Raw genomic sequence first — 12,165 nt, 5'->3', positions numbered from 1 at the left:
GATCTGAGGATCCGTTCGCATAAATGAAACTGCGCATTTATATCTCCAAAATGACTATCGCCAACAAGACGGTCTCACTGCACACTTTGGATAGCGGAAATACCAACTTGAATATAAACACAAACAAGGTTTATTGAGCAGCAGTTGTAACAAGTACATAGCAATATCATTTAACGAATAAGAATTATACAATAGACACTGATGGGGTCAAGAGTTCTACCCACTTGGTCAAACTAGGCATCATTGACCACTCCAATCAGTGAACCGTTTTTGGTTCATATATTTTATTGCCTTTGAACTTCCTTTGTGCCAGTCAACAGAATAAATATATAAACTGTGTGTTGTTTTTAGGAAAACACTGTTCATTGTTTTTACGGAAGAGCTCTACTCACCGCGAGTAAGCAGTGCTATTTGCTGTTTGTTTGGATTAAGGATAGGTTGGATTTAGGTAAGGATAATAATTATGTATCATTCCACTGGGGATAGGGTGGGGGGAGTTGTATTGATTTTAATTTTTGGCTGGGGGTCATCCGTCGTATTGATTTGGATTGATTCTAGTGTAAGTGCGGTTTTAAGATTTAGGGTGGTCTGTAGTGTTCGGTGTGTTTGGTAGTGTGTGCAGTGAATGAGTACGTGTTCTGATGTTTCTTGTTGTTTGCAATGTGGGCAGTTTCCTGTTGTGTGTAGATTAGCTATTTTACGGTGATTATTTAGTTTGGTGTGGCCTGTTTGTAGTTTAGTTATTATTCTGTCGATGTTTTTGGATGGGTGTAGTATTTTTGGTTTAGTTAGGGTTTCTTTTAGTACTTTCCTGATTTGGCTATTTGAGTTTTGGTATATATTTTGCCGTTTTTTTGTTCATTTATTTTTAACGACACTTTTGATTTCTGTTTTTGAGCTGGGTAAGTTTAAGCATATTTCTGGGAGTTTAAGGGATAATTTTGCTGCTTTATCTGCATTTTCATTTCTAAAGATTCCTACGTGGGCGGGGATCCAAATGAACTCTATTTGTTTACCTGCCTTAGTTAAGTTGTTTGAGATGTTGAGTATTTGATTTATTAGTTTGGGGCGGTTTTTAGTGTTTTTATTTTTGAGGGCTTGTAGTCCACTGAGGGAGTCGGTTAGGATGAGGATTTTTTGGTGTTTTTTTAGATTGCTGATTGTGTAGTGCTGAGGCCATGCCCATAAGTTCGGCCGTGAATATGGATTGGTTGTTTGGGAGTCGGTAAGATTGGGTGTTTTTGGTTGGTTGTGCGATGTTGACTTCGAAACCTGTGTTTGGAGATAGGATCTGAGGATCCGTTCGCATAAATGAAACTGCGCATTTATATCTCCAAAATGACTATCGCCAACAAGACGGTCTCACTGCACACTTTGGATAGCGGAAATACCAACTTGAATATAAACACAAACAAGGTTTATTGAGCAGCAGTTGTAACAAGTACATAGCAATATCATTTAACGAATAAGAATTATACAATAGACACTGATGGGGTCAAGAGTTCTACCCACTTGGTCAAACTAGGCATCATTGACCACTCCAATCAGTGAACCGTTTTTGGTTCATATATTTTATTGCCTTTGAACTTCCTTTGTGCCAGTCAACAGAATAAATATATAAACTGTGTGTTGTTTTTAGGAAAACACTGTTCATTGTTTTTACGGAAGAGCTCTACTCACCGCGAGTAAGCAGTGCTATTTGCTGTTTGTTTGGATTAAGGATAGGTTGGATTTAGGTAAGGATAATAATTATGTATCATTCCACTGGGGATAGGGTGGGGGGAGTTGTATTGATTTTAATTTTTGGCTGGGGGTCATCCGTCGTATTGATTTGGAGACGCATTAATTTCTAGATTTACAGTATATCTGAATAAGTCTGCGTGTAAACATCTGTGAGATAAAGTAATGATAATAGACAAATATGTTCATTATTTATTATTTTGTAGTTATAGCGACACGTCATGAAAACTCACAAAAGATGCATGTACATATTGTTTATTTTCTAGTTTAACGCTACGCTCAGCGTTATTCCAGCTGTATGATGGTGGTCTGTAAATAATCGAGTCTGTGTAAACTGTTATGTAATCCAGTGATTGACATCACGAACATCGATCAATGCAATAGGGGTACATTATGTATAGTTACAGGAACTAAATGTGTTTACGTTTTATGTAGACACGCAGTCATGAAATAGGTAAACTGTAAATTAACTTACCTTGTTGTTATCTTTTATTGATGTCTATCATCATAATGGCAACAGACCCGTGAAGATTCCGGGATGGAATTGGTCTTCAGCAACCCATACTAACGGGATCGGGTGGTCAGGCTCGCTGACTTGGTTGATACATGTCATCGATCCCCATTGCGTGGATCGATGCTCATGATGTCAATCACTGGATTGTCTGGTCCAGACTCGATTATTTTACAGACCGCCTTCATATAGCTGGAATATTGCTGAGTGCGGCGTTAAACAACAAACAAACAAACAAACATAATGGCAACACACTGACACAACAATGGACATCACTAGTTATTGATCCGGGCGAGGAACAGAACCCCGAGTTTTGATCTGACGAGCGAATGTTTCAACCCCTAGATTACCCCACCGCCCCTAATATTGTACAAAAATGCTCGACACTCGTTGGAAGATTTGTACGAACATGCAACCCTGTTTGTTTATTGAAGCCTTGTACTTAGTCTTTTTGAGTGTCATATCAGGGGCCCGGAAGGTCGGTGGTTCGATCCCCGAGAGAGGGGTGTGGTCTAGCGCTCTAGTGACGCGAAAGGGGTGAAAATTTCCCGCCCTACCGGTTCCGTCCGCCACTAACGCAATTTGCATAAACATGTTTGTATCCTGACACATCAGTACTCATGGCAAACGATGGCGGCTGTAAACAATCGAGTCTTGACCAGACAATCATGTGATACGTAGGGCGTGCAATAAAGCAAAAAGTGAAAAACGAAATTTTGTACGTCTAAAGTGCAGAGATTGCAGAAAAACACTTTCAGTTTCACCCCCAACACACACACACACCCACCCACCCACCCACCCCCCCCCCCCCCCCACCCCCCCACCCCCCCACCCACCCCCGCATTCCCACCCCCGCATTCCCACCCCCAAATATAAAATGGTCTGTCGCTTAAAATTATATGTTACAGCATGCTCATCAGGATACCTGTACAGAAGTGTAATCCCCGTGAAGATCCCGGTCTCCAGCAACCCATGCTTGTTGTAAGAGGCGACTAACGGGATCGGGTGGACAGGCTTGCTAACTTGTTAGCTGCATGTCATCGTATCCCAATTGCGTAGGTCGGTGTTCTTGATGTCAATCACTGGATTGTATGGCCCCGTCTCGATTGTTGACAGACCGCCGTCATAAACATGGAATATTGCTGAGGACGGCGTTAAATAACAAACAAACAAACAATATAGAAGTGTTTTCCTTGTATAACAAACTTATTTTTTCGTACACATTTGTACATCATCTTTCACGTCAGTGTCACTAAAGTTATCGTCATCAATGACAAATAATCTGCCAGCGGGTTTCATCGGTCGCTATGTGCAACCAATTAATAGAATAAGCCATAGATTCATCTGTGCTTGTCAGTCAGGGTGAGCTCTAACTGTCTGGGTAACGCCCAGTTCTGTAGTTCTCCCACGCCTGCATTCTGTACAGCACGTTCTGTGCACACGTCATCACAAGGGAGTGATGTTTCCGTCGTGGAGCTACATTGATGTAAGGGTTGGTAGGATCCAACACCACAGGGTTCTCTCTGTAAATATAAATTGCCAACGGCAAAGAATAATTAGTTTCAATCATCTGTCGAAACAAATTCCATGGCATTGGGAGTACAGGCTAAATAGTGATGAAAATTATATGAATGGATCGCTGAAAATCAGAGACGAGACCAGATGTTCGCGAAAATAAAAAAAAACTACAATACATTACTCTATTTTTATTCATTATCTGTTTTATTCAGAACCTGTTTCTATTCACAATGTACATTCATTGACAGAACAAATGGTTGTTGACTGAGTTGGACGCCTTGCGGTTAAGGGGAGACAACTTAATCTTCACTGCGCAAACACTGTTAATTCAATATCGGAACGTTTCAGTAGACCTTCTGGTCTGAAGCGAACGAACAAACGAACGCAATCACGCACAAATGACGACAATATTGATCGATCGAAAATTTGCAAACCTGGCCAGATGATTCAAAAGGTTGATCAAAATACTAAAATAAATGCAACCTACCGAAATACACAGAATGAGGCTGCGTCGTATTGTTCAGGCCACAATATTCGCAGTGACGTCAGATTGGTCAGCTGGGTCATGATCTCCCGGAACCAATCCTTGGTGACGAAGTCGGATGGAGAGGCATTAGTCATCCAATGAGAGATGACCAATAGTTCCAGGAAGAATGACGTCACAGCTTTGACTTCTATGTTGACTTCTACCTGTCATTATAAAACAACAACAATCATTTTAAGGAGTCATGATTGATGTGAAAATGACTCATCTACATGTACATGGGACCCACCTGCATGTTCTGCAACAGAGTTACGTTCATCTTGAAGAAAACTCCACTCAACGATCAAGATGTCGATATTCACAACATGAATCTGGCAATAATCTTTAAACACTAGCCAGACGTGATTTGGATGTATTATGTCAGAAAACTAGTTAGCAACCGAAGGGGTATAAATGAGGCAAGGGAAGACAACCCTTCTTTTAAATCGTTGACATTAATAATATACCATATTATGTACTAACTAATATAGTTTGTTGTTTAAAGCCGCACTCAAAAATATTCCAGCCATATGACGGCGGTATGTCAATAATAATCGAGTCTGGACCCGACAATCCAATGATTGACATCATGAGCATCGTTCTACGCAGTATTGGGATACGATGAAACACCCGATCCCGATCGAGTCTGAACACCCGATCCCGTTTAGCGACTACAGTAAACTACGGTTATAACGAACTTAAAGGGACTGCTAATTTTAGTTCGTTATAACCGAAGTTCGTTATAAATATATATACAGCATAACTACAGCACATAGTCGGGACCAAAACAGTAAGTTCGTTATATCCGTCAGTTCGTTATAAGCGTGTTCGTTATAACCGTAGTTTACTGTATTACGACAAGCATAGTCGCCTTTACGGCAAGCATGGGTAGCTGAAGACCTAAACTAACTAATATAAAACCGGATTTATCGAACTACCCTAAGCCTACTGATCGCAGTGGAAACATACCGTTCACATATCAACTTGTAAATGTCCTAAGTACGGATGATGAGAAACATGTTAGTAACTTTTGATGGACCTCTTTTAAACTACATTGTATTTCTGTAATGTTTCAGGTGCAGTGACCCACGCACTGAATGTGCCGACATTGTCCTCCGCCTGGGTCAAATGTCATTAACAATGAAGTTTATTCCAAATAATCCCTTAATCTCAATATGTAAAGACATTAAGTAAACCTTCCATCACCACCTTTACATCAGCCATTACTAACAAGTGAGTGAGTGTGGTTTTACGCCGCTTTTAGCAATATTCCAGAAATGGGCTTCACACATTGTACCCATGTGGGGAATCGAACCCGGGTCTTCGGCGTGACGAGCGAACGCTTTAACCACCAGGCTACCCAACTGCCCCTGTATTACTAAGAAGATTACAACATGCTCGTCACTGGCATAATTATGCAATCAGCAATGTCATACATAAATAGTTTAAAGTGTTCAGTTTCTCGATAACCAAAGTCCAGTATTCACCTTTGCCCAGTATTTCACCAGCCGTATCAGATTCTTCACCTTGATAGGAGTCTGCTTAACGAAGTCCACCTGTTTCTGAGAAAAACATGGCGCATACAACCGCCTCTCATCGTCCGTCATGGGTTTCATCTCACTGAACACCTCAAGAGGAGATTTAGCTGAAACCACAAATATTCCGTAAAACGATGACAACCTGAATTAGCATTACCTCAAATTACCTGATCACCGAATATTCAAACATCTCTGTGCCATGTTAGGCCTTAGTAGTTTTTTCTATTCTCTACAATTTGACTGTTGGTTTTTTTTATTTGCGTTGTTTTTTATTGTTCGATAGCTGAATTAATAATTATATCAATTAGTAAAAACACACATTTTCTAGAGTAATATCTAAAATGAACAGTTGTTGTTTGTTGTCTTAATATTCACGCGTTATGACGACCGGCTGTAAATAATCGAGTCTGAACCAAACAAACCATTGATATTGATATTGTGAGGTACGTCTAAAAGCAATATGGTCCTTCAACTGAAGATGTCACTACTTGCCAAGGACGGGACTTCTCTTGTTGCCTAGTATTTAACTGATGATGGAACAATTTGACGAAAAATTAGGGATTAGAACCCACGAAGTCCACACCGAAGGTTAACGAACGTTATTCTTCTTCCACGGCGTTCGGAAGAAATAATGTGGAAATGACACATATAAAAACACACATCAAGGCTGGCAGTTAATCTGTTATGAACGGGGATATTTGTGGTATTTTATTTGTTATCTGGCATTAGAGATTGTTGTATATTTTTGTAGTTATTGTCAGTGGCTGCAATAATGATTGCAGGGCAAGTCGAATATAGGGTTGTCCGCCCCAGGCGGTTGACACACATAAAACACAGGTTTAATCGTTCGAGAAGTTTCGGGTCGGGACAGGCGAAGGCTGATTGTACCTGTACAAGAGGGCGATCTGGGGCCTTTCCTGATCTGATCTACTTGCCAAACGTGGATTGGATATCGATTTGTGAAAAAAGAGATTCTTCCATCTTCCAACACAAGTCCTGTTTCAAGACATCGACAGAGACAAAATTATAGACCTTCGCCAGTGCACTAACTTATTATAGGACCTGATACTTACTGCAGCCGCCAGGTATTTGACCAATTGTATTGCCTGTTTTGATTGTAAACCTAAGACTGGGTTTCAGTATTATGTATTGATTATTTTTTTACCTTGTGTGGTCATCTTATGAGTTCACAATTTAGGTCTGTACGTAGAGATTTCTGGATAAACCTCTGCGTTTCAATTTGTTTTCCATACAAACTGTACCAGTGTAACATTTACTTTCTGAAAAGAAACCGGGAGAGTCTTTCCTTATACCCTGAACGGATGAATATCGCACCTCCGAGGATGTTGAAGGATGGCAGAATGTCGACATCGTGAACATGGTCGTTGTCTCCGCAGCTGAGGTTGTACTGAAGTCCTCGGTCCGACCGGTTTACATACTCCAAATATCCTGCAAATTCCGTCCATTTTGAATCCAGGGCATCTTGCAAAATATTCAGAAGGATTGACATCTTAGTCGCAAGGTCTTGGAGAGACTTGGCGTTGTTTACGAACACGACGAGATCGACGTCAGACTTTCCAAGAACGTTCGTGCTCTTTCCAAGTGAACCGCCCTGTGAGGATATATTACAAAGAACAGTCACACTGCAGCGAAATAAATTTCATCATTTGTCATTGCATACACGTGTTGTGTTATTAGTGGATTTCTTTTTCCTGATTGGAGGTGAGTTAAAATAGGGTTGAACGTCGCGTCCAAGAATATTGCACTTACATAGCGACGTGCGTCTGAGTGTGCGTGCGTGTGTGCGTGCGTGTGTGTGTGAGTGTGTGTGTTTGTGTGTGTGGCTGCTTGTACTAGTCCGGACTCATGCCAATTTTATAGTGCTATCCTACAGAGATACCATGCTGCAGTGCAACATGAATACCCCACTCATATACAGTATACTGTCTCCGAGGCGACCAGTCCTTGTTTTAGCCAATAATACCGAGCGCCAGGCAGGGTAACAACAAGTACCATCTTTTAAGGTCTTTCAGTATGACGCGGACGCCCGCTCTCCTACAACTGGACCACGGAAGCAGTCGGCTGATGATAGAAAGGACGGATCTAGTGTTACATAATTGATTCTCAGCTATGCCTCTAATTTCGGTTCGTTGTACTCACCTTTTTGTGTTTATTATTAAAAAGCACTCTATGAAGATATTATTGTTGACGTATCCATTTAAAAGAATTGAAACCCGTGTGCACAGTCTGCGTAAATCCGCTGTGGGGATTTAAACATCGTTCACGTCGGACTCTATGGTTATACTCATCTAACGCAATTGAAAATTGAGGTCACTTCTTAAATAAAGTCAGACATATGTAATATCTCTTTTCAATAAGTTCCATGCATCATTAACGTAAGTAACATGCCGCTCACCCTGACAACCATGTTGACACTGAGACGCGTGTGATGCTGTAGGAAGTACGTGAGACGATCCACAAGATGGTCGCACTTCCGGCGGTCGTCACTGCTCGGTTGTACGGTGTACTGGATAAATTGCTGCAGTGATTGTCCTCTCTCCATTCCTTCAAGGATGGGGGCGGGTCCTTCACGTTTGTACTCCTTAAGTTGTTGGCTCCGATGGACCACAGTTCTGGCACATCTCATCATACTCTCACAGCATCGTTGATCGGGGATGACGTTTCTGAAGGGGTTTGCAGGGTCCAACACCACCGGTTTCGACCTGGAAGCATTATTGTCATAAATGTTTGACCGTATTGTGTACATCTACATGTTAGTTATGAAGTGGGATAATGTTGTTTCTGCCGGGGCTTTGTACATTTCCTCAGCATTGTTCAAATTTGATATCTTCTTCCAATAGAGAATACCTTCAATTTGTTATATAAATTTATAACGACTGTACGACCACACACATCAGTAGCTTTTTGTGTTCGTTAGGTTAAGGGCCAACGCCACCGGGGACCTACATATATGTCACACTCATCCTGGTTGCATGTCAATCCGTACTCGGGGCTTATTAAGACCCCTCAATCTCCATTTTAGGTGCCGCTTACCAGCACAGAACCATTACTGATAAAGTCTCAAAGCCGTGTTATAGGAGCGGTCGGGTAGCCTAGTGGTTAAAGCGTTCGCTCGCCACGCCGAAGACCCGGGTTCGATTCCCGACATGGGTACAATGTGTGAAGCCCATTTCTGGTGTCACCCGCCGTGATATTGCTGGAATATTGCTAAAAGCGGCGTAAAACCATACTCACTCACTAAACCGTGTTACAGCTCCCAGTTGCCCAAATGTACACAAATAAAACACATATGAGACATTGGCATTTGATAAAGGAATTGATATGAAATTGAATATGCATACGGAACGGTCCTGTAGTTGCTTGCCGTGTATTTATCTTCCCATATAATACTAAGCGATGTAAGGTCGGCCAACTGTGTCATAATCTCTTCAAACCAGTCACATATGTTGAAGGCGTCCGGTTTTCCCGCCCGCTGCCATCTAAAAATAGAAGTAGCATTCACATAGAATTGAAATGAATATAAAAATATACTGCCGGGCAAAAGAAAGTATACACTTGAAAATATTGACCTTTTCAAACGTTATCAATAAGTTACTTGTCTGAAACCAGTCGCCGAAACACTGCAAACAAACACAACTGTGACACCTATATCAAATACACAATCATCGAATGACAATTTCACAATCAAACATGGGTGTATTCTTTGTTTTTCCCGGTAGTTTAGTCACTTATGGATAATTCTAACATTCTTCGATTAAAATACAAATTATTATTCACATTTCAATATTCGTTATTCATGTTACGAAGAGTGTGCTTCAACGTGGTTCAAAATCAGTTCACCCCTAAAAGCATATATCAGAAAGTGTTTCACGTGAAAACATTTTTCCATCATGATGTCTTTTCTGGAGATTCGAACATGCGATCACAGCTTAACGACGTCATATATTTGACGACGTTATTTTTGAGAGGGGAGTCTCTAATGAGTTGTTCCCAATAGATGAAGCAGGGAAGCGCAGACAAACGCGTTGGCCGAACGATCGTATGCAAAAGTGGGAGAGATATGACAATCGGTATTGTGAGAAAAAATACAGGTAATTGACGTGCGAATTGTGATACTATGTGGAAAAAACCCTCATAATTTGATTTTTCCGATATCGCCGAGGTCGGATTCTATTGGTACATTTTAGTAACATCCTTAAAGTGGCTGTACATAATGGCATGCTGATGTCTCATACAAGAAATATACGACGAGTGGGAGTTTATCGTGCAATAAAACACTGCAGGGAGAATAAACCATGAGGGGCGCATGTTTATCGTACAATAAAACACTGCAGGGAGAATAAACCATGAGGGGCGCATGTTTATCGTACAATAAAACACTGCTGGGAGAATAAACCATGAGGGGCGCATGTTTATCGTACAATAAAACACTGCAGGGAGAATAAACCATGAGGGGCGCATGTTTATCGTACAATAAAACACTGCTGGGAGAATAAACCATGAGGGGCGCATGTTAATCGTACAATAAAACACTGCAGGGAGAATAAACCATGAGGGGCGCATGTTTATCGTACAATAAAACACTGCTAGGAGAATAAACCATGAGGGGCGCATGTTTATCGTACAATAAAACACTGCAGGGAGAATAAACCATGAGGGGCGCATGTTTATCGTACAATAAAACACTGCAGGGAAAATAAACCCGCAGACCCTCTTGGTTTATTCTCCCAGTAGTGTTTTATTGTGCGATAAACAACTCCCATTCGTCGTTTATTTCTTTAGTAGGTGCTACTAAAATACAGCTGATGTATGGCAGCATGCTCTGCACGCAGGTTGAAATATGTTGCATTACCTGTGCATGACCATGGTCTCGATAAAGTAGTAGCCTGTGTCAGTCTTCACATCCATCTGCAATAGCGTGAGTGAGTTGGTGTTATTGGCAATTTGAACGATCACTATACCCGTTGCAACATACCATCTGGAGGAAAGTGATGCTAGTCGTTGACGTCACCATTTGGATGAAAGCCATGAGCACTTGTATTGTACCCACGTGTATTAATTTTGTATTGTGCTAACAAACCATGAAGCGTAATTGGAGCTTGGATTGGAACAAACTAGCGGATCCTGACATGATTAAGGGCCTTGAACCAGTGAAGAAGTCGGGTGATTTGTAGCCACAGAAGTCCGCAGTGTGTCATGAATAGTGAATAAACAGAACTGATAAAAAACTAAAATAGGTCTGACTGTGGAAACTGAAGTCTTTTCTGAGAACGTGCATATCCGAAACGAGTTTTTACACGTGAATGAATAACAATGAATAATTTCAAAACAAGTGGTCCGAAAAATACCACAATCTTCTATATCTATCTCCCCCTTTCACTCTCCTCCGCTTTCTCATCTATTTTATCAATCTTATCTTATCTTTTTTTTATACTGTATCATATCGCCTACAAAAGATTAAAAGTGTCCCACAACCCGCTGGTCACGTGGGGGCGTGCTGGCTACATGTATACCGTGGCTATTTATCTGCATATATAAAAAGTTTAAAAAACCATGAAAAATGAATAAATGAGAGGAGGATTACACCGCTTATATGAACCTTTTATCGCATTAGCGAATAAAACCTGAAACTTCAGCCTTATGTGCGAAGTTCAACGCTTTAAAACCATTTGACCCACTCCCAGATATAATTATTCAAACAATGTCTTTCGATTATAAATTAATTGACGTGTGATCAATACCTGACCCGACGTACATGTAGAGAAACAAATAAGTTATACCATACCACGTTTGATTCACCATATTGGTACAATGTGTGAAACACATTTCTGGTGTCCCCCGCCGTGATATTGCTGGAATATCGCGAAAAGCGGCGTAAAACATTGCTCACTCACTACACCTGGGAGTTGCGATAACCGACGATGACTGTGGTCATTTGATGGAGCTGTCATGCATAGTGTTGGTTCCTTTTGTTTCATTGGAAATGCAACATATGTTAAAGTTATACATGTTAAGGTTTTGGAAATTGAAAATATTGGTGAAAACTATGGAAATTATAAAGCATATTCAAATTTCATAAATCTTATCTTCTCGAGACAAGGGAGTTAACTGACTTTAAAAGTCCAGTTTACACCCTTGCCGAACTAGGCTGCAATTATGGAGTTATACTTTGGCTGGATTAACGAGTCTATGCATGGTCCAATCAAATTCGCGGAACGAAATAAACAACATGGCGACTGTCCTGCAGATTTCGATCGATTGCAGGATTTGCAGAGCATGTGTACTGACTGGGCGTCCAAAGATATTTTAATAAT

General features: G+C 40.9%; 1 protein-coding gene across 3 annotated transcripts in view; it reads right to left on the bottom strand.

Annotated features, from left to right (window-relative positions):
- Positions 1–3,430: 3,430 nt before the first annotated feature.
- Positions 3,431–12,165, bottom strand: part of LOC124112765 (2'-5'-oligoadenylate synthase 1A-like) — a 29,527-nt gene continuing 20,792 nt past the window's right edge. For all 3 annotated transcript variants that reach the window (XM_046472900.2, XM_048399524.1, XM_046472899.2), the window contains 7 exons: positions 10,704–10,759; positions 9,193–9,330; positions 8,247–8,553; positions 7,166–7,442; positions 5,780–5,937; positions 4,257–4,459; positions 3,431–3,774 (listed from right to left, as the gene is read on the bottom strand). In XM_046472900.2, coding sequence (XP_046328856.2) covers positions 3,621–3,774; positions 4,257–4,459; positions 5,780–5,937; positions 7,166–7,442; positions 8,247–8,553; positions 9,193–9,330; positions 10,704–10,759 — 1,293 coding nt within the window. In that variant the 3' untranslated portion in view covers positions 3,431–3,620. The remainder of the gene's footprint in view (positions 3,775–4,256; positions 4,460–5,779; positions 5,938–7,165; positions 7,443–8,246; positions 8,554–9,192; positions 9,331–10,703; positions 10,760–12,165) is intronic.

This window comes from Haliotis rufescens, unplaced genomic scaffold (genome assembly GCF_023055435.1).
Source record: "Haliotis rufescens isolate VD_foot unplaced genomic scaffold, xgHalRufe1.0.p SCAF_2, whole genome shotgun sequence".
NCBI lineage: Eukaryota > Metazoa > Mollusca > Gastropoda > Lepetellida > Haliotidae > Haliotis > Haliotis rufescens.
The sequence above is the reverse complement of the archived record's forward strand: the minus strand, read 5'-3'. Positions and strand labels throughout refer to the sequence as shown.